The following is a 22,711-nucleotide window of genomic DNA, read 5'->3' on the forward strand; positions in this document are numbered from 1 at the left end:
TTCACGCATGTATGAATAAAGTTTTATTTTGTAGCTCATGCAAGTCCATCCACGTGTTCGGAGTTCTGTCTGAAGCAGCAAAGTATCCAAAGTCTCTATTATGCTGTCTGGACACGTCTTTCTTTTGTGAAACATTTTTCATGTAAAGCAATAAATAAGTTTGGCTTGGAGATTTGCAGTTGTACAAAAACAGCATGAATGGTAAAGCAGAAAATGCTTGCACTCGGCATGCAGTCTGCAGTGTTGCACAGCTGCTCACTTGAAGGTGCACGAGCAACTCTTCAGCAGTCAGCGCCTTCTCCTCCAGGGAAAAATGTATGTGTTCAAGTCCAGGTCAGACTTTTTATCCCAAATACACTCTTATAAGAAGATCCAAGGCGATCAAACTGTGAGAAGTGCAAGAGCATCTGCTGCACCTTAAAAATGGTATGTAGAACAGAGCAGCATCAGTGCAAAAAACAGCTCATGGGTGAAGATCTCAGTCTGTGTCATTCTGGCACAAGGATTAGTAATATTTTAATTTCTCAGCTATGTAAGCATGTTCTTCTGCCCCCTCACCTTATTATTTCAACTTAAATTCTTTTTTTATCACTTTATATAAGACATTAGTTTAGGGAGAACAGGCTGTTTACTTCAGCAAGAGATGCAGTGATGATTTACAGAGGACTCATGACAACAATGATTCTTCATCTTGACAGAATAACAAACATCTTCTGCAGTTTATGGGCAGCATAGAGTAATTAATGCATTCATCTGAACCTTGGAAGAAACATGCAAAAGCTTATTTTCCCTCAAAAGCTTCTTTTTTTCTCAATGTCAGGTTAAAAAGAGCATTTTAATCCGTCAGTCAGTATTGCATAAGATGGTCATCCTGAAAGAAAACCAGTGTTTTTCGACACCTCTGAGGGTTCACCCAGTCTTCCAATCCTTTCAGTCAATAAGGAATAGAAGGAAACCATGAGGAGCGGCAGGGGTGGACAGACAGGTTCTCCTCCAGAAGGTCGGGAGATCTTCGACTGAGTTTGCAGAAGCACTTTTGGAGCTTCATACGCGACGCAGCACCAGCTCAGAACTCCCTTCACTCTGCTGCCACTGTGCACACTGACGTGCATGTCTTGTCTGACTTGCAACTGCAGGTTTGAGCAGCGGGTTTTGAAAACACTTCCCCGTAGGTTGGTACAAACATTCAGCAAAACATGGATCTGTTCAAAAGGTTTTTTTGAACCAAAAATGTCATTTTATAAATGTCATATTTGTGTCTTCTGTAAATGAAGGTTCCATAATCCAGAAGTCTGGATGTTGATTGGAAAATGTATTTTGTGCTGCTCTGGTCATGCCTCAGAAAGAGAAGATGAACAAATGTGGTGCTGAGACAGAATCTGAAAATGAAAACTATTTAACCTGCAGCACATTCTTCTTTCAGACAAAAGAATGGCTGATACAAACTGTTAACAGCTACGCATGTTGGTTTTTCAAACATTTCATGAAGAGTCTGTAATATTGGCGGAGAGTTTCAAAGATGACTGACAGAAAATAGACTGGAAAGTTTTTTGAAGGTGGTTCAGTTGTGTGGAGCAAGGTTTTGGTCCCAGTCAGCAGGTTTGAATTATTTATGGACGGCGGATGGTTTATGAAGATGAATTTCAGTGACAGACATGACCAGCAGCTGCCAATAACAGTTAAATGCCCATGGTTGCTTAACATAAGTGAATATGGATGCCTGCAGCTGCTGGTTGTTGGTTATCTGGTCTGGACTTTAGCTGAGTTTCCAGGTCACTCAGGTCAGTTGGACCAACTTGACTTGAACTCGTGCAGTCACATTTCCTGACATGAAGCTTTTTGTGGTCAGCTTGTGTGTCTCCACTTCTTACACGAGTAAAGCATCACATTCATGAGACGAGAATCCTGTTGCAGAACTCAGAGCTTTTTGTTTTTCTATTTCTGTGCGGAACATCCATTGGTGCAAGTTCTTCTGACCATCATTTCTTTTCTTTTTTTTTCATGTATAATGTTTGTGAGTTGTAAGAATATGAGTCTCCAGCCAAGGAGATCACAGAGGATCTGTGTTCAGGGCTGGAGGAGCTCTGCAGGGGTTGCAGGTCTGAGGATGAACTGCTGCAGTTAGCCAAGCATCTCTATGAAGAAGCTGGAAGTTCCTGGACAAGGAAGTGGCTCACAGTAGTTGTTGTGGCGGTGAGTTGGCTGCAGAGGGACAGCAGATATCTAATGGAGGTAGGGGGTGTGTACTAGGTGGTGCTGCTATAGTGGGTCACAGCAGCTCAGTTGAGTTGATCCTCATACTGCTTTCGGAAACAGTCGCCGGCAGGGAAGAACTCCCAACAGCGCTCCTGGTACATCTTCCATACGTAAGACTCCTGGAAAAAAGAGGGGTGGAGATAGGGTGTTAAAGTCAAAACTGCTGACTGTGCTCAAATCTCTATGATGAGAATTTTAGCTCTATGACGTCCACTCCAACTATCCTAACATCTGTGGACATTTTTTTTCTTTTTTAATCTTCTTGACAGTTTTTACTGTATTAACCCTTGTGCTATCCTAGGCACTTTAACATTGGGAGTTGGGTCATCTAGACCCACTAGACAGTGCGCTGAACCTTTTTTCTTCAATCATTTGTGACCTTCACTGCTGTCCATGGATTACATGAAATCTTTCCGCCTTTATCCACCTTTGTCGTGGTAGGAATAACACATCAATGGAAGGTTACAATAGATTAAAGCTTAAGGGTTTGAAAACAATAATATATAAATAAAGTGTTAAATACAATTTATTACATCTAAATTGAAATTGCTCTATAAACCACAACATTAATGTTTAGATAATGATGATTATTATTGAGAAACACATGAAAGGTGTAGGTCAAATGTACTTTTTTCAGATTTGAACACTGCCCCAACGCCTTTGTGTCTGATAGAGCCATGATTGCCTTCATAATCTCGCACCTGTTGGAGAGGGCCAGAGTGTGGGCCATGGCAGAGTGGGCTTGCAACTCTCCTCTCTGCTCATCCCTCACTGCCTTCCAAGCTGGACACACCGCCCACCGGATCACATTTGATCCGGTATCAACCAGCCGAGAGAAAGCGCTAGAACTCCCAAATAAAAGACAAGGTGAAGTGACCGTTTCAGCACGTTGGCAGTAGAGAGTGGGTGGAACTCCGCAGCGCTGTATGGTGTCTTCCTGAAGGAGCTTGCATAGCAAATTGCGCCCCCCCTGCATCTACCTCCCCTAGCGGTCCGAGGTAGATGGGAAGATGCACCCTTGTACGTTCTTGTCTGGGTGACCGTTAAAGGCAGAGTGCAACTATGATTTTGGGAACCGAGACTTGCTGGCAGTCAAGGTGGCACTGGAGGGGTGGCGGCACTGGCTGGAGGAGGCAGAACACCCCTTCATTATCTGGACGGACCATAAAAATCTGGAGTATATGCGAAATACAAAGAGACTTATTTTTTGCCAGACCAGGCAGAGACTTTTTTTAATCGATTCTCTTTCACTCTCTCTTACAGCCAGGGTCCAAGAACATCAAGCCGGATGCCCTGTCTCGTCTGTACGACCCCAAGCCTGTTGCCAAAGAACCAGAGCACATCCTTTCACTGACCCTTGGGGTTGGAGCGGTGACTTGGCATGTAGAAACCCTGTCAAACCCAGCCTTAGAAACTTGGGTGTCATTTTTGACAAAGATATGTGGCTGAAGCAGCACTCCAAACTGCCAACCAAGAACTGTTTCTTCCAATTGAGGAACATTTCTAAGCTCAGGAAAATGGTGTCACATAAAGATCTTGAACTTCTTATTCATGCCTTTGTTTCTATACGGCTAGACTACTGTAAAAGTCTGTTTTCCTGTCTGAATAAGAAGGAGCTGTCTCACCTGCAGTTGATCCAAAACTCGGCTGAGAGGATCTTGACCCGCACTAAGAGAAAAGATCACATCTCCCCTATCTTCAAAGTTCTTCACTGGCTCCCGTGTCAATCTTCATTGTCAATCTCCTCCATATGTTTGTGATTTGCTCTCGCCCCCTGCAGACCATCTTGTGCCTGCGGTCTGTGGTTAAGAAATTGTTGATGGTTCCCAGAGATGCTTAGCACTTGTTGGCCCTTTTGCCTTTACTCTACGGTCCAGTATCACCCCAAACCATCTCAATTTGGTCCAGGTCCAGTGACTGTGGAGGCCAGGTCATCAGGTGCAGTACTCCATCACTCTCCTTCTTGGTCAAATAGCCCTTACACAGCCTGTAGGTGAGTTTGGGGTCATTGTCCTGTTGAAAAATAAATAATGGTCCAACTAAACGCAAACCGAAAGGAATAGCATGCCGCTGCAAGATGCTGTGGTAGCCATGCTGGTCCAGGATGCCTTCAATGTTGAATAAATCCTCAACAGTGTCACCAGCAAAGCACCCCCACACCATCACACCTCCTCCTCCATGCTTCACGGTGGGAACCAGGCATGTAGAGTCCATCCGTTCACCTTTTCTGCGTCGCACAAATACACGATGGTTGTCACCAAAAACCTCAAATTTGGACTCATCAGACCAAAGCACAGATTTCCACTGGTCTAATGTCCTTTCTTTTTGTTCTTTGGCCCAAACAAGTCTCTTCTGCTTGTTGCCTTTCTTTAGCAGTGGTTTCCTAGCAGATATTCTACCATGAAGCCCCGATTCACACAGTCTTCTTTTAACAGTTGTTGTAGAGATGTGTCTGCTGCTAGAACTCTGTGTGCCATTGACCTGCTCTCTAATCTGAGCTGCTGTTAACCTGCCGTTTCTGAGGTTGGTGACTTGGATGAACTTATCCTCCGCAGCAGAGGTGACTCTTGGTCTTCCTTTCCTGGGGCGGTCCGCATGTGAGCCAGTTTCTTTGTAGCGCTTGATGGTTTTTGTGACTGCACTTGGGGACACTTTCAAAGTTTTACCAATTTTTCAGATTGATTAACCTTCATTTCTTTAAGTAATGATGGCCACTCGTTTTTCTGTACTTAGAATTTGTATTATGGCAAGAAAAAAGCAGCTAACAGTCTATTCAGTAGGACTATCAGCTGTGTATCCACCTGACACAACACAACTGATGGTCCCCACCCCATTTATAAGGCAATCTATAAAGCAATCACACTTGTTAAACCTGACAGGGCACACCTGGGAAGTGAAAAACACTTCAGGTGACACTCTTGAAGCTCATCAAGAGAATGCCAATAGTGTGCAAAACAGTAATCAAATCAAAAGGTGGCTACTATGAAGAACCTACAATATGACATGTTGTCAGTTGTTTCACACATTTTGTTATGTATTTAATTCCACATGTTCCACATGTTCTGTGAATGTTCCACATTCACAGTTCTGATGCCATCAGTGTGACTACAATTTTCAGAGTCATGAAAATAAAGACAACTCTTTGAATGAGAAGGTGTGTCCAAACTTTTGGTCTGTACTGTGAATGAATGAATAAATTAACCTGTGAAACACCTTGTGACTGTGTCTGTGAAATATACTGATTTCCTTACAAGTTCTCAAAGATGGTCAGGTTCATTGCCCTGCCCAAGACAACCTCTGAAATAATAATGAACCAAGGATTCAGGCATCAAGGCTTCCCTAAGGAAATTGTTTCTGACCGGGGGCCTCAGTTCATGTCCCGGTTCTGGAGGGAGTTCTGCTGGCTCATTGGCGCTACGGCCAGCCTGATCTCTAGGTATCATCCGGAATCCAATGGCCAGACCAAACGCCTTAACCAACAACTGGAACAACACCTTGCCTACCTCGGCCACAGGCTTTTCCTCATTCAAATGGCTTTTCAGGTGTGACCCTCCCCTATTTGTGGATTTGGAGCCACAGATTTCTGTTCCATCTGCCCATGCCCTGGTTCACCACTGTTGCCACATCTGGGCCGCCTCCCAACAGGTCCTGGTCCGCCTACAGGACAGAGTCAAGAAGGCGGCAGATCGCAGGAGGCACCCTGCTCCCGACTATCGACCCAGGCAGAAGGTCTGGCTTTTAGCTGGGGACCTCAACCTGCATGTCCCTTGTAGGAAACTGGCTTCATGATTTGTGGGTCCCTTTCAGGTTTCCAAGGTCATCAATCCAGCTTTGGTCCGCCTTCTTCTGGCTCAATCCCTCCGGGTGCATCCCACCTTCCATGTCAGCAAGATAAAGCCGGTGGTGGACAGTCCCCTAATCCCTCCCTCTGTGCCCCCTCCTCCGCCCAGAATGGTGGTGGTGGGGAGGGGGTCCTGCTTACACCATGCAGAAATGAGCCTGTTTGAAGAATTGTGCTTCATGCACACTATATTAACAAAAGTATTCACTCACCCATCTAAATGATCAGAATCTGTAACGGTTTCAGTTTCTTTTCCTTGTTTGTTTATTTGTTGTTTCTGTATAGGTTTGAGTTAACTTCCTGTTTTATCTTGTAGTATTTCCTTTTTTGTTGTTGTTTTCAAGTTTTACCTTTCCTCATCAGTCCTGAGTGTTTCCACCTGTGTATCGTTGCCTTGCATGTATTTAAGTCTTGTCTTTCCCTTTCTCCTGTGCTGATCCATATGTCATGGTGCCTCTGCCAGCTACTCTCCCCCTCCCCCGCCTGCTCTGTTCCTGACGCGACCAGCTGCCACCACTCACCTCATTATCGCCGTTACCCTCTTAAGGAGCACCTGGACCTCCACTCGACGCCAGTTCGTTGTTCCTCCCATGGTGCTTAGTCTGGTCTGCTCATGTTCCTGTTTGTTGTCAATGCTTCAAGTTACTCATTGCTCCTCTCGTCTCTGTCTCAGGAAGAATCACCTCTGGAACTCACCTGGTCGCTGTTCTCTGCCTGGACTCTCACTGTCTCGCTCTGGAATCCTGCTGCCGCCCTCCTCCAGCCTGCTGCCACGCCGTCTCCAGCCGGAACCTTTTTTCAGTGATGTTGAATCTCGCGGAGGGTTCCTGATTCAGTGTCAACTTATCTTCCAGCAGGCCCCCAGGTATTACCAGGCCGATCACAACAAAATCTCGTTAATCGTTAATTCTCTTCGTAGCAAAGCTCTATGATGGGCTCAGGCCTTTTTGGCGTCTCACCCCATAATTCATCTTCCATTTGACCGATTCCTCTGGGAATTCCGACTCGTGTTTGACCAGCCCCGTAAACATGAAGAAGCCATCCGGCGGTTGCTAAATCTCAAACAAGGAAGCCGTTCGGTAAGCGACCATCTTATTGATTTTCGGATACTAGCGGTCGAAGCGGGTTGGCCCGATCCAGTTCTCCAAGGGGTATTCTACCAGTCATTGAATGAGAAAATAAAAGATCACCTACGTTCTCAGCCCGAAGCAGGAAATTTTGAAGATCTCGTCTCTGCGGCTCTGCGATCCGACGTCCCGCTGCGAGAACGCATCATGGAACGGAACTGTAAGCCACCATCGCACAATCCTAATCCTGTATGTGTCGCTCAGCCATCCATCCATGAACTCCCTGCCTGCAGTACTGGTGAGCCCATTCTCGTAGGTCACTCAAAACTGACTACTAAAGAAAGGGAGAAGCGTCGTGAAGAGGGGATATGTTTTTATTGTGGTCGAGCCGGCCATTTTGTCTCGCAATGCAGCTCTCGTCTTATACTCCCGAACCTCCCGGTAGATATCAGTCCACGGGGAAATAATTCCGATCTCGTCAAGAATTCTAAGTTTTTGTTTGTCCCGGTAAAAATCGTTCATCAAAATCAAGTTCATGAACTCCAGACTCTCATAGATTCCGGTGCCGAACACAGCCTCATAGACCAGCGTCTCGTTCATGACCTCACGCTATCCCTCGAAGATCTCGCCTCCCCCGTGACCGCTGCTGGTTTAGGGGGTAAACATCTCACCCGCATCACTAAACGCACGAGGCCCGTTCTTATATTAACCTCCGGGAATCACAGAGAATACCACCAGTTCTTCGTCACCCAGTGTCCTCAGACACCCATCATTTTGGGGTTTTCTTGGCTTCAGACCCATAATCCTCATATTGATTGGGGTTCTCCTCGCATTGCCAACTGGAGTACCCACTGTATGGCTAACTGTCTACATTCTGCCATCCCGATCACTAACTTCTCCGATTCAGAACTCGATAAAGAAATTGATCTTTCCAACGTCCCCGCTTGTTACCATGATCTCAGAAACGTATTCTCTAAATCCAAGGCCAGTGTTCTCCCGCCCCATAAACCATATGATTGTTCCATCGAACTGCTTAACGGGGCCCCTTCCCTAAAGGGAAACTTTATAACCTATCTGGGCCCGAAAAAGCCTCCATGGAAAATTACATTCAGGAAGCCCTTTCCATGGGTCATATCCGCCCCTCATCCTCTCCTGTCGGCGCAGGGTTTTTCTTCGTGGAGAAGAAAGACAAGACGTTAAGTCCCTGCATAGACTACCTTGAGCTAAATCAAATTACTGTTAAAGATAAATATTCCCTGCCTCTAATTGATTCCGTTTTTGATTCAGTCCAACAAGCCAAGATTTTCTCCAAACTTGATCTCAGAAACGCATATCACCTTGTCCGCATTCGGGAGGGTGACGAGTGGAAAACGGCATTTAATACGCCGTTTGGACACTATGAATATTTAGATATGCCATCGGGCTTACCAATGCCCCTGCCGTTTTTCAGCGCTTTGTAAATTATGTCCTCAGGGACTTTCTAAATAGATTCGTTTTTGTTTATTTGGACGATATCCTCATCTACTCTTCTGGGGGGTATTCCAGAAAGCAGGTTATGCTAGCTCCCACGATAAGTTTGAGGCTAAGGAAGTTGATAACCTCAGCTTTCGGTTCCAGAAATGGAGGTATGTTTCAGGGTAGGTCAAGTTACCATGGCAACTCATGCTCTGAACATAACCTGGTCCGGAGCAGGTTCAGCTGAAGATTAGTTTGTTTACAAAGAGGTGAAACAGCATGGCGTGTCCATTTGAAGATGATTTAGTGGATGAAGAAGCTCAGATAATACTTTTTCCACCATGAGAGGGTGATAAGACCACATATGGATGTTGGAAAGATAAACTTTTTTACTTTGATCTAACTTAATTATTTGCTTCAGTTAAGATAAATCATTTTTTTGTTAGGTCACGTTAAAAATAACACATAGTTTTCAGACAATTATTTTCCTTTTATTCAAATTAATTCAATTAAGTAGGTGTAACTTTGATGCTGCTGTTAGATCGGCACCGCAAGGGATTCTGGGATATCATTCCCTTTGCCTGTCTGGACGGATTTGGGTTTAAGTGTGGGTTTTTTACAAAATGTGTTTAGTTGTATAGCTGTTTTACTGTGTTTCACCGTGTTTTGCCGAGCTATTTTGTCCTACTATGCTTAAGTCTCTGCACCATGAGTGAGAGTAAAGTAGAGGATGATGAGTTTATATAGCACCTCTACCACCCAATCCTGTTATGACAGTGATGGAATATTCTGTGATGAATTTTTGCACTCCGTGCATTTTTTTCCGTTCTTTTTATTGTTATAAAAATGAGCATATCTGTCGGCTCAAACTCAGACATTTGAAAGTTCAAGAAATATAAGTAATTAAGATGGAAAAAAGATTGATGAAGTAATGTGACATTTAGTTAGATAAATACGTAAATTTGAGTTGTAAAAACAATTATTGAGTTTGAATAAATTTAACTAAATTATCTTTCAGCCGTGTTACTTTTTGATGGACTTATAATTTCTATCCGCCGTCATTAAAATCTCAGACTCCGTCTCACTTCCGTCTCAAGTGTCGCGCTTTCTTTTTTTCTCTCCACGCGTTTCCATGGTGACTCCAGAAATCGGCGATCTATTGAGAATGTCTTTATGTACCGTGCGTTAACCCAGGGTTACCAAGTTGAGCGTAACTACGCCAACTCATATCCGGTCTTTTGGAACCGACATACCCAGAGTAAGCAAGTTGAGGCGGATTTCAGCCAGAGTTCAGGCTCAAAGTCAGGCTAGTTTAAACATGCTTCCTGGAATACCCCCCTGATCCGGCTCAGCACGAACATCATGTCTGCCTCGTCCTGGAGAGGCTTCTCGAAAATCGTCTGTACGTCAAAGCCGAAAAAATGCGAATTTCATGTATCTACCATCCCGTTCCTTGGGTACATAATCGAAGCTGGCAATATCCGTCCTGACCCCGCCAAAATTGAAGCTGTTACGCAATGGGAGGTTCCTCAAAGCAGCAAAAAACTACAACAATTTCTGGGCTTCGCCAATTTCTATAGAAGGTTCATTCGCAATTATAGTTGCATTGCTGCTCCCCTCACGCAACTCACCTCCATCAACAAGACTTACACCTGGAACCCCGCCGCCGATGCGGCTTTTAAGAGACTTAAAGAACTCTTTGTCTCTGCACCCATTCTCATACAACCGGATGTCACTAAACAGTTAATCGTCGAGGTTGATGCCTCTGATTCTGGAGTTGGGGCTGTTCTTTCTCAACGGGAGGAGTCTTCAGGCAAACTAAAACCTTGTGCCTACTTCTCCCGCAAACTGAGCCCTGCCGAGCAGAATTATGATGTTGGGAATCGTGAGCTCTTAGCCATAAAACTAGCTTTGGAGGAATGGCGCCACTGGCTCGAGGAGGCAGAGCAACCTTTTATAGTTTGGACCGACCACAAGAATCTCGCTTATCACCGCAGTGCCAAACGTCTTAATTCCAGACAGGCCCATTGGTGTCTATTTTTTGACCGCTTTAATTTTTCGATCACGTACCGTCCGGGCAGCCGAAATGTCAAACCGGATGCCTTGTCCCGCAAATACTCAGTCTCTGAATCCTCCTCTGACTCACCCATCATTCCCATCTCCTGTTTTGTAGGTAATCTCACCTGGGAGATCGAAAGCAAGGTCCAACAGGCCCAAGGTGAGATACCTAATGGCATTACATGTCCTCCTGGCACCTTGTATGTCCCTGATTCCCTTAGGTCTGACGTCCTGACCTGGGGTCACACATCCCGCATTGCCTGCCATGGGGGGGTTCACAGGGCCATCAACCTACTAAAACGGCGGTTTTACTGGCCCATGCTGGAGAAGGACGTAAGGGAGTATGTTGTGGCCTGCACCATCTGTGCCCGCTCCAAGTCCTCCAACTCGCCCTCCTCTGGTCATCTGTTGCCTTTGCCTACGCCAAGCCGTCCCTGGTCTCATATTGCGGTGGACTTTGTAACCGGACTGCCTCCGTCCCAGGGTCACACGGTAATCCTTACTGTCATTGACCGCTTCTCTAAATTCGCACAATTCATTCCCCTGCCTCAGCTACCCTCTGCATCCGAAACCGCGGACATCCTCATCAATCACGTTTTTCGCCACAATGGGTTACCATCCGACATCGTGTCCGACCGCGGACCTCAGTTTACGTCCCAGGTGTGGAAGGCCTTCTGCTCTGCCCTCGGAGCCACGGTCAGTCTCTCTTCGGGGTACCACTCACAATCCAACGGCCAGGCTGAACGGGCTAATCAAGAGCTGGAAGCGGCTCTCAGGTGTCTGGCAGCTCAGAACAACTCTGACTGGTCCAAGTATCTTGTGTGGGTGGAATACGCCCACAACACCCACTCCTCTTCCGCCACAGGTATTTCCCCTTTTGAGGCCTCCCTGGGATACTCACCACCTTTGTTTCCCTCTCAGGAACTCGATCTGGCAGGGCCCTCGGTCCAGCTCCATCTCCAGCGGTGTCAAGACATCTGGCTGCAGACCAGGGCGGCTCTCCTCCACACCAAGGAGAGCAACTGCCAGATCGCCAACCGTCATAGGGTGGTGGGACCCAGTTACCAACCGGGCCAAAAGGTATGGCTCTCTTCTAGAAATGTTCCCATCCAGGCTTCGTCCCGTAAGCTGGCTCCCAAGTTTATTGGCCCTTACACCATTGACCGCATCATCAACCCCACCTGTGTCAGGTTACGACTTCCCGCTGCCCTTAAAATCCATCCCTCGTTCCACATCTCCCAAATCAAGCCAGTCACCGAGAGTCCGCTTTGCCCACCGTCCACTTCCCCACCGCCCGCCTGTACCATCGACGGCGCCCCGGCCTTTACGGTCGACAAGATTTTGGATGTCCGGCGCCGTGGGCGAGGGGTCCAGTTCTTGGTGGACTGGGAGGGATACCCTCACCGACGACTTTTACCGCGCCCATCCTGACCATCGTCTTGGACCGCCTGGTGGCGGTCGTTGAGGGGGGGTACTGTCATGGTGCCTCTGCCAGCTACTCTCCCCCTCCCCCGCCTGCTCTGTTCCTGACGCGACCAGCTGCCACCACTCACCTCATTATCGCCGTTACCCTCTTAAGGAGCACCTGGACCTCCACTCGACGCCAGTTCGTTGTTCCTCCCATGGTGCTTAGTCTGGTCTGCTCATGTTCCTGTTTGTTGTCAATGCTTCAAGTTACTCATTGCTCCTCTCGTCTCTGTCTCAGGAAGAATCACCTCTGGAACTCACCTGGTCGCTGTTCTCTGCCTGGACTCTCACTGTCTCGCTCTGGAATCCTGCTGCCGCCCTCCTCCAGCCTGCTGCCACGCCGCCTCTGGAGAAAAGCCATTACTCACCCTTTGCTATATAAAATCAAACTAAACTTACCTCATTGTCCGAGTCTCCTTCTGGGTTCCAGCATTTGGGTCACTCTGAACTCTCGTCGTATCATGACACCATAGTTTGTAATTATGTTCTTCCACTGTGTAGTGCATTTCAAGTTTTTGAGTTTCGAGTTTTGGTTAGTCTGCTTAGCAGTGGTTTTTGTTTGTAGTTTGTGAACTTTATTAAAGATCCTGAATGCCTGGCACCTCCTGCCTCCTCTCCTCTCTGCGCCTGGGTACTTCCCACCTCTCCCGTAACAGAATCAGGTGTCCCAATAAAATGGAAATTAGTTTTTCTTTCTGTTCGTCACAGTGCCAAAATTTCCCATGGACCGGTACCGGGCCGCGGGAAATTTTGGCAAGTGTCCCGCGGCCCGGTACCAGTCCGCGGCCCGGAGGATGGGGACCACTGGTATAAAGCACACTGCCACTGGGCTCTAGAGCAGTGGAGGCGCATTCTCTGGAGTGATGAATCACGCTTTTCTATCAGGCAATCTTATGGACGAGTCTGGGTTTGGAGGTTGCCAAGAGAAAGTTACATTTGTGACTCCATTGTGCCGAGTGGGAAGGAGGAATTATTGGGCGTTGTTTTTTTAGTACTTAGGCTTGGCCCAAAAGTTTCAGTGAAAGGGACGTTGAATGCTTCATGATACCCAAACCTTTTGGACAATTGCATACTACCAACATTGTGGGAACAGTTTGGAGCGGGCCCCTTCCTCTTCCAACATGACTCTGCACCAATGCAAAAAAACAAGGTCCATAAAACACATTGATGACAGAGTTTGATGTGGATGAACCTGCCTGGTGTGTACAGAGACCTGACCTTAACCCAACAGAACACCTATGGGATGAATTAGAGTGGATACTGTGACCTCCCAGTGTGTGACCTCCCCACTGTGATTTTGGAAGAATGGTCAAAAATTCCTATGAACACACTCCTCAACCTTGTGGACAGCCTTTACAGAAGAATTTAAACTCCATTAGCAGCAAAAGGTGGACCAACATAATATTGAACACTATGGGTTAGTAATGTAATGGCACTTCAGTTCCTGAGTCAAGGCAGGTGAGCAAATACTTTTGGTAAAATAGTGTAGTTGTTTTGAATCTTTTAGATTTCAACATACATTCTGTTCACAATGGGCTCTGTGTGGCATAAAAAAAACAAATGTTGGTTGGAAATCTGACCGTCTAAAGTTGTGCTGCTTTGGAACAGCTGAGTTACCTGGCCTGTGTGCTCCGTTTCATCCTTGTTGATAAGATACATCAAGAAGAATCTGAAACACACAATCATAAAATCAAATGCTGATCTACAAAGGTGCACATGGTCAAAATGTTTATTTTCAGGCAGGACAATAACTTACCCTATAATACCTCTGTAATTTTGGTGTTATTTACTATGCACGCACGCACGCACGCAGACAGACAGACAGACAGACAGACAGACAGACAGACAGACAGACAGACAGACAGACAGACAGACAGACAGACAGACAGACAGACAGACAGACAGACAGACAGACAGACAGACAGACAGACAGACAGACAGACAGACAGACAGACAGACAGCCATTTATAAATGGCTAATGAACTGCTTGCCCCCCCTTGGCTACCACAAACACCCATCCTATAGTAGGTAAAATTCTGATTTTGTTGCGCAGGTTAAATAGTCACATACTCCGCAGCAGGAGGTGCATTCAGTGGTTCATAGAATTTCTGCATTTGTAAGAGCTCGCTATTGCTGCATTCAGGTCCGCTGGTAATTTCTAGCATTTGCTTAGACTGACCTCAGCCAGCACAAACACTCAGTTTTTGCTCCACGTAGGAGCCATAATGGAAATGGCACAGGTAAAGTGCAGCGTCATCAATCAGGTGGTGGGTGTGTGGCTGTGGGCGTGTGTGGCACAAAGTTTGAAAGGTAAATGGCATAAATGATTGGATTAGGAATTGGAGTGAGCTTGTGGTGGTCATATAATTTGTTGGCCGCATTATTAGCGTGGAATTGGCAGTTTGTCAGTGGTAGAGTATATGATTTATTCTTCATTTGGACTGTATGGCTTGGAAACCTGCAAATGAAAGAAAGAAATAATTCGCTGGTGTCAAAAGTTTGGAGTTTTACTGGAAGGCACGCCTGACAGAGAAGCCGGAGTAATGACTTTTCTATGCATGACCATAAAAAAACCCAGACAACTTTAAAGTAATTATTTTATGTCTATCACTAGTTTAAATCTTTACTCTTTTTCTGTACATTGAAGTTAATTTCTTAACTGTTGACGTAAAAAAAAAAAGACTATGTCTAGAAATAAACCTTTGGGCCTTGATGAAAATTCGATGCTATTTGTATGTGTTCATAAAAAGGTTCAGATATCAAAAGTGTTTTTTGTTAAAATAATATTACATTTCAGTGATGTTATAAAACCTGACTTACACTTTCAATTATTATTTGTGTTTGCTTTTACAAGATAACAATAATCAGCTGACCCTTAAAAAATAACTGGAACAACTGTTTGCTTTCAACTACATAACTTTTTTCCAGAGAAATGTTTGGCTAGTACAGGGGTCGGCAACCTGCGGCTCCGGAGCCGCGTGCGGCTCTTTCATCCTTGTGCTCTGTGGTTTTTTAAAATAACTATCATGTTTCTAAGACTTTCGTGGTGCCTTTAACACCATCGGGTAATGCGAGCGTGCAGGAGGAGCAGAGCAGCGTGAGCATGCAGAGGGGGCGTGTCTGCAGCTGTGAACGCCGACCAGTCTGTTATGGGATGTAGAGTTCTTCTAAAAAGACAGAAAGTGGAAATCTCGTAGGGGGCGCATAAGGCGCCCCCCAGCACAGAGTTTCGGTTCGGTAACCATCCCAAGTTAAAGCTTAGCAGAGCATTTCTCATAACAACAAAAAAAGCTGGTACTTGCTGAGATCTTGTAGTTGTTTTGTGCGGTGTAGAGCTGCTAAAAGAGGCTGAGGGTGCTGTGCTCCCAACTAGCGGTCGGAGGTTTAAGTGGTAAACAAGAGTCAGACGCTGAAGGACGCCCATAAATAGTTGAATAAATTTTGTCCTGACAGCATTTTAAATTGACACAAATATCAATTAAATTGAAATATTGCCGAATCGATTTTTCTCAAGACCCCTAATATACTTAGTAAAACATATAAAGTACTTTAAAACAGATATATAGACACACACACACAAATACATTGCCTACCAAAAAACAAAACATTCACGACATCTTTAATCACAAGCTATTCCTATTTATAAAAAAATATGCGCGATGCCGAATAATAAAAAAAAAGCATTATAACACATTGCATCTGGAAAAAAATCAAAATGCATGTTAAAACAAAGATGGTGTCGCAAATTTGCCACATGAATCACGTTCGGTGTCAACAGACAGTTAATGTAAATGATGCACATGCGAATTGAGCAAGGGAAGCCGACGAGTGTGCAATGTATATCCCATATACAGTTACAAATATACTTGAACATTTGTACATTTAGTGCGTTTTTAGGTCAAGTTAGTGACTGTGGTCTTAAAAAAAGGATTTTGGTCCAACCGTCAATTGGATCAAAATTAACAAATGTCCCTACTGTATAAAATTGTAATTGTAGTCAGATTGTTTACTACTAAATCTTAACAAACAAACAATATTTTTAAGTATTAAGCTCACACTTTTCTTGTATGAGGTTAGCACTCTCCCTAAATGTGGTTCAAAGTTTTATTTTTTTAAATAAATCCAATACAATTGATAAACATATAAAAATATCAGTCGTCTAAACATACTGCATCAGAGATTCATTTAAACTGCAATATGAATTAGAAATATATTTTAGAGTAAATTAAAATAAATATTTTTGTTGGTGCCCTGCGACAGACTGGCGACCTGTCCAGGGTGTACCCCGCTTCCCCCAACAGTGGCAACAGTGGCAACAGTTAGGCTTCGGCAACCTCCCCGTAAAGCATAATACGGGTTCAGAAAATGAATAGATGTATTTTTGTTGGTTGTACCAAATGATGGGAGGCTGCAACAAATGACAACAGTATGACAACAGAATAATAGGCATCAACATATTATTATTAAATGTTGCCAGTTTCCCAAACATTAGATAAAAACATTTTTGGTAAAGTTAGGTGCGTTCAGCTGAGCGCATCATTCATACCGAGCTCCCTGACCTACACTCAATCTACAGCAGGCGGTGCTGGACCAGGGCCAGGAAGATAACAAAGGACCTCAGCCACCCCGACAACGGACTGTTCTCTCTGTTGCGGTCAGGAAAGCGATTCCGCTCTCTGAAGGCCAACACAGAGAGACTGAGGAGGAGCTTCTTCTTTTTTTTTTTTTTTTTTTTAACTTGTCCTGTCCAACAGCTAGGCAGACAGATGAGAGCTGAGGGCCTCTTGGGTTGGACATATTTTACTTTAACAAGAGGGGTTATTAATCTTCAGACAAACCAAAGGTATGTCTGAATAAACCCCTTTTGTAATTGAGGCCAAACTTTATTAATTTCAAACATGTCTGAAAATCTTTGGTGTTGGACCGGACGGAAAAGGAAAGAGGGGAAGAAGAGAGAGGGACGTTAGAGAGAGGGGGGGTAGGGGGTGATAATAGGAGGGGGATAAGACCATGAAGCAGCATAAAGCAGCAAGTTTACTGGTTGTTAATCATTATGGTAAGGTTCAAATGTAAAAAAAAACAAAAAAAAAGGGCGGAGCCTGTCCACACACACACTCAAATGTTATAAACACACCTGTTAGTTGCAAAAATGTCCACCTGTCGACATGTACACAAAACAGATAGTGTTCACACGCATACTTATGCCTTAAAACCAACTAGTGTGAAATATTTCAGTCATTCAGTCTGTTGAGCTAACACCTGTGCTCAGGTGAGTGTTTATGTTCTTCTAAAATGGATGGTGGAACGTGAAAAGAAGGAGGGAGAGTGCCCAGCCATCCCCACCCCAAGACCCCCACCGCACCAGCAGCGGCAGCCGGAATCCCCCCAACGCCACACGGGAACCGGCAGGGAACAACCGCCGCCCGGGCGACCAAGCCCGCCACCCAGGCCAGGGCCAGCAGGGCCGCCGCAAGGCCCCCAGAGCCAGAGAGCAGGGAGGCACAGATGGAAAGAGGGCGCCGCCCCAGCCCAACCAGGAGAGCAGCCCCCCCGCCGCGCCGGGAGAACCCAACGCAGGGCCCCACCGGAGAAGGACGCCCACAGCCCCAGACGAGCACCCCACCACCACCCAGGAGTTCCGGGCATCCCCCCGCCCCAACCCCAGGTACGAGCCAGGACCCCCCAAGGGAGACCCACTCCGCACTCCAGGCAGCCATCCGCCCGGCCCACGGTTGGTCCAGGGAGGAGCGAGGCAGGGGCCCGCCGCCCCCGCCCAGAAGGGGGGAACCCCGGGGAAAAAAGAGGGCCCACAAGGGGTGTTGTAAATATGGCCCGACCAGGCTCGGCCACAGTTGGAAATTTGGCGGGGCCCAGCACTCAGGAGCAAGGACCAGAACCCACCCCCCAGGGACACGAACACCCCCGGCTCAGATGTAATGTGAACCCCCCCACCGCGCGGAGAGAGCACCGCCGGGCCCAGGAAGCCGGCACCCCGGGGACACAGCCGCCGTTGCAAAGGGGCCCGTACCCCCCACCAGGGAAGAGGCAGGGGACAGATGGTCCTAGGTCCCACCTTCTTTGCAAAATGTGTGTGCGTGTATGTGTGTTTGAGAGAGTGTGTGTGTGCATGTGTGTGTGTTTATGTTGGGATGTATATATTGAGGGGGGAGGGGTGTGTGTACTAAGGGGGGTGCGGTTAAAATTGGCGGGTAGGGCACTAAGGGGACGTCTCCTGATTACTCACAGTGACGTCCCCTCACCCTCCCCACCAAGGGGCCCTAAATGTCTAAGGTGCGGTTAAAATTGGCGGGTAGGGTGCTAGGAGGACATCCGCTGCTTGCTGGCAGTGATGTCCAAGCACCCCCCCTACCAAGGGCCCTACATGTCTAAGGTGCAAATAAAACCGAAAGAGGGGGGGCCCACTCCATACGGCAACCACAGGAGGGGGGTCACTGCCTAGTAAACCCCCCCCCCAAGGCTCATCGCAGGCTAAGCCCCCCACCCCCTCACCCTATTATGAGGTTATATGAGGAAGGGGGTAAGTTGGGGCCAGATGATAGACTGTCCCCCGGTGGTCAAACAGCCGTCCCCCGCCCCCCCCCCCAGCAAGGGGGCCAGGCCCACCCAGCCCCGGGGCCCCACCCCCGGAGGCGCAGACACCCCAGGCCCAGCACCACCACCCCCACACAGAGAGAGGGGAGCCAGAAAGCGCCGGCCCCCCCCGGAGCAAGCCCAGGCCCCCACCCCCAAACGCCGGCCCTAGAAGAGCTCTGGTCAGGCCTCGACGGGACCGAGGCAGCCAACCGGCCGGGGAAACCGCCGATGGGAAGGAGGAGCTTCTTCCCGCAGGTGATACGGTCTCTTAATCAGTAATCATGGACACTATACACTCACATATGTCACTTTTAGAGCATATTTGCACACATTCAGACATTCTGTTTTTATGTTTTTATATTTCTATATTCCTATATTTTATATCTATTTTCCAATTGATATTCTCTCTTGTTTGAAGTTGCGGGCGGTCGCCTAAGCATTTCACTGCACATTGTACGCCGTATGATTGTGTGTGTGACAAATAAAATTTGAATTTGAATTTGATTTGAATTTGTTAGTATTTCATAAAACACTCTGAATTAACATTTCATTGTACCATGGTTCAGGAGAACACTCAATTCTGATTGGGTGCTGGGTGTGGATTAAAAAGTAATAATGTACAGTGATAATGGACACCTAAAAAGAAGTTATGGCCACATAGCCAAATGCAGGCCACCAAATTACTGTGCTGGCCTAAATGCCAGTTGGTAACAACAGAAACTCAGAGAAAGAAAAGAAAACAAAATAAAAAAGATTGTGGCTCCCTTTAAGCTTTTTAGTGAGTTTGATTATTTTGAAAACTGGGATGCAGCGGAAGAAAAAGAGAGGAGAGAAAATAAGTCAAGAAAGAGGAGATGAGACACAAGGACGTTATAGCGGAGGAATTGAAAAATTTAGAGGATGACAAGGATGAGATCTATTATATATTTTTTTTTGTAAGAGACCATGGTATAGGATGGATGATGCTCTTCCATGTATCGATTATCAGAAATTATACCATGGGCCGGATGAATATTTGATTCTGATTGGCTGCAATGTGAGGATTAAAAAGGGAAAATTCACAGTGACATTGCACGCCTACAAAAGAAGTTCCGGCCACACGGCTTAAAGTTCAATATCACTACGCTGGCTTCTTTAAAACAAACTTTTACAAACCAAATAAGATGAATATTGCACATATGAAATGAGTATTGCACACATGAGATGAATAATATTGCACACATGGAATGAGTATAGCATACTCACGGTGGCATAAAAGTGCAACCAGAGCATAGTCAACTGTCGACTGTGTAGTGACGGGATTAGTGGCTTATGTTAAGACTGTGTGAGTGTGTGTCTGCAGGGGGGGGGATGGACCTCACAGCTCTGGGAAGGAAGCTGTTTCTCAGTCTGCTTGTGTGTTTGTGTGTGATGCTCCTGTATTTCTTTCCAGAGGGAAGAGGTACAAACAGTTGGTGTCCTGGGTGGGCCTTCCATCGGACCCGACTATCGTACACTGAGTCGAGTTGTGGGAGAGGTCCTCCCACAATCTCCTGTGCGTGTTTCACCACCCGGGCCGAGTTCTTCCTCTCTTGAGCGGTGCAGCTTCCGTACCACACCGTAGCACTCAGACAGAGGATGCTTTCTATGGTTGCTCTATAGAAGATCCCCAGACATTGAGATGAGAGTCCAGTCCTTTTAAGCTTCCTGAGGAAGAAAAGTCTCTGTTGAGCCTTCTTCACCAGGTGGGATGTGTGCAGCGACCAGGTGGGGTCGGACATGATGTGTATCCCCAGGAACTTTATGTGGTCCACACACTCCACCTCCTCCCCATGAATGGGGGGGGGGGGGGTGTACCACCTTCCTGGACCTTCTGAAGTCCACAATGATCTCCTTGGTCTTGGAGGTGTTCAGGATGAGATTGTTGTCGGCACACCATCCTGTTAGGTGCTGGATCTCCTCTCTGTCATGGGTCTCATCGTTGTTTGATATGAGACCCACTACGGTGGTGTCATCAGCAAACTTTAAAACCAGGTTTGTGAGATGAATATTGGGGCAGTCATGGGTGAACAGAGTGAAGAGGGTGGGGCTGAGGACACACCCCTGTTGTGTTATTGTGCTTAGGATCAGTGTGGATGATGTTGAGTCCCCGATTCTCACCACTTGAGGCCTGTCGGTGAGAAAGTCCCTGATCCAGAGGCACAGAGACGCAGGCAGTCCTAGGTTGTGAAGCTTCAGCGTCAGCTTGTCTGGGATCACAGTGTTAAATGCTGAGCTGAGGTCTACAAGCAGCATCCTGACGTACGTGTTGGTGTGCTCCAGGTGGGACAGGGCGGCATGCAGGGCTAACAAGACTGCGTCCTCTGTTGATCGGTTCTCCCTGTAGGCGGACTGATGACTGTCCAGAGTAGCAGGGATGATGTCCTCGATGTGGCTCAGGATGATCCTCTCGAAGCACATTATGATCACTGGTATCAGAGCGACCGGCCAGTAATCATTGAGGCACGTGACACATGATTTTTTTGGCACCGGCACAATGATGGACGACTTCAGGAACTGAGGTGAGGTGAGGGATGTCCAGAAAAACTCCAGCCAGCTGATGTGCACATAGCTTCAGAACCCGACCTGACACCTTATCTGGTCCTGCTGCTTTGCTGGTGTCCATCCTCCTCAGGCTCACCTGATGAAGCTGCAGGACGAGAGGCTGGGACTGTTCCTCCGGCTGTAAAATAGGACCAGTGTCTCTATGGAGTGATATTTCTGCCACCACGTTGCACACAAAACTTTCTAAGTTGAACACAAAACTTTCTAAGTTTTTTGCTCAGAAATTGGTTTTTTTGCTTTCAAAAACTTTTTTTTGCTTTCAAAAACGTTTTTTGCGTTTGCAAAACACATTTTTTAGCGTGCGTTGTGTCAAATCTCGCTTTTGTCCTATCTTTGATTTTGCTGGCTACTTTGAGCGCGACTTAGCGTGATATGACTGCCACTGGCATCGCCAAAAAGAAATTCGCAAGCGTTGTGTGTCCTCTCACTTTTTTCCTATCTTTGCTGAGTTAAGTTTCGGTTTGACGCAGCAGATGTCCTCCTGGCACCCTACCCGCCAATATTAACCGCACCTTAGACATTTAGGGCCCCTTGGTGTGGAGGGTGAGGGGACATCACTGTGAGTAATCAGGAGATGTCCCCTTAGTGCCCTACTCGCCAATTTTAACTGCACCCCCCCTTAGTACACACACCCCTCCCCCTTCAATATATACATTCCAACATAAACACACACACATGCACACACACACCCTCTCAAACACACATACACGCACACACATTTTGCAAGGAAGGTGGGACCTAGGTCCATCTGTCCCCTACCCCTTCCCTGGTGGGGGGTGCGGGTCCATTGGCGACGGCGGCCGTGTCCCCTGGGTGCCGGCTCCCTGGGCCCGGCGGTGCTCTCTCCGCACGGTGGGGGGGTTCACATTACACCTGAGCCGGGGGTGTTCGTGTCCCTGGGGGATGGGTCCTGGTCCTTGCCCCTGAGCGCTGGGCCCCGCCAAACTTCCAACAGTGGCCGAGCCTGGTCGGGCCATATTTACAACACCCCTTGTGGGCCGCCCTTTTTTCCCCGGGGTTCCCCCCTCCTGGGCGGGGGCCCCTGCCTTGCTCCTCCCTGGACCAACCGTGGGCCGGGTGGGTGACTGCCTGGAGTGCGGAGCGGGTCTCCCTTGGGGGGTCCTGGCTCGTACCTGGGGTTGGGGCGGGGGGATGCCCGGAACTCCTGGGTGGTGGTGGGGTGCTCGTCTGGGGCTGTGGGCGTCCTTCTCCGGTGGGGCCTTGCGTTGGGTTCTTCCGGCGCGGCGGGGGGGCTGCTTTCCTGGTTGGGCTGGGGCGGCGCTCTCTTTCCCTCCGCGCCTCCCTGCTCTCTGGCTCTGGGGGCCTCGCGGCGGTCCTGCTGGCCCTAGCCTGGGTGGCGGTCTTGGTCGCCCGGGGGGCGGTTGTTCCT

The 22,711-nt window shown here is 47.2% G+C and overlaps 1 protein-coding gene across 2 annotated transcripts in view; it reads right to left on the bottom strand.

Moving 5' to 3' along the window:
* The window catches only part of LOC101172231 (ryanodine receptor 2), a 310,508-nt gene continuing 287,797 nt past the window's right edge, over positions 1-22,711 (bottom strand). For both annotated transcript variants that reach the window (XM_023949560.1, XM_023949561.1), the window contains 2 exons: positions 13,762-13,813; positions 1-2,375 (listed from right to left, as the gene is read on the bottom strand). In XM_023949560.1, coding sequence (XP_023805328.1) covers positions 2,280-2,375; positions 13,762-13,813 — 148 coding nt within the window. In that variant the 3' untranslated portion in view covers positions 1-2,279. The remainder of the gene's footprint in view (positions 2,376-13,761; positions 13,814-22,711) is intronic.

This window comes from Oryzias latipes, chromosome 19 (assembly GCF_002234675.1).
Source record: "Oryzias latipes chromosome 19, ASM223467v1".
NCBI classification, from domain to species: domain Eukaryota; kingdom Metazoa; phylum Chordata; class Actinopteri; order Beloniformes; family Adrianichthyidae; genus Oryzias; species Oryzias latipes.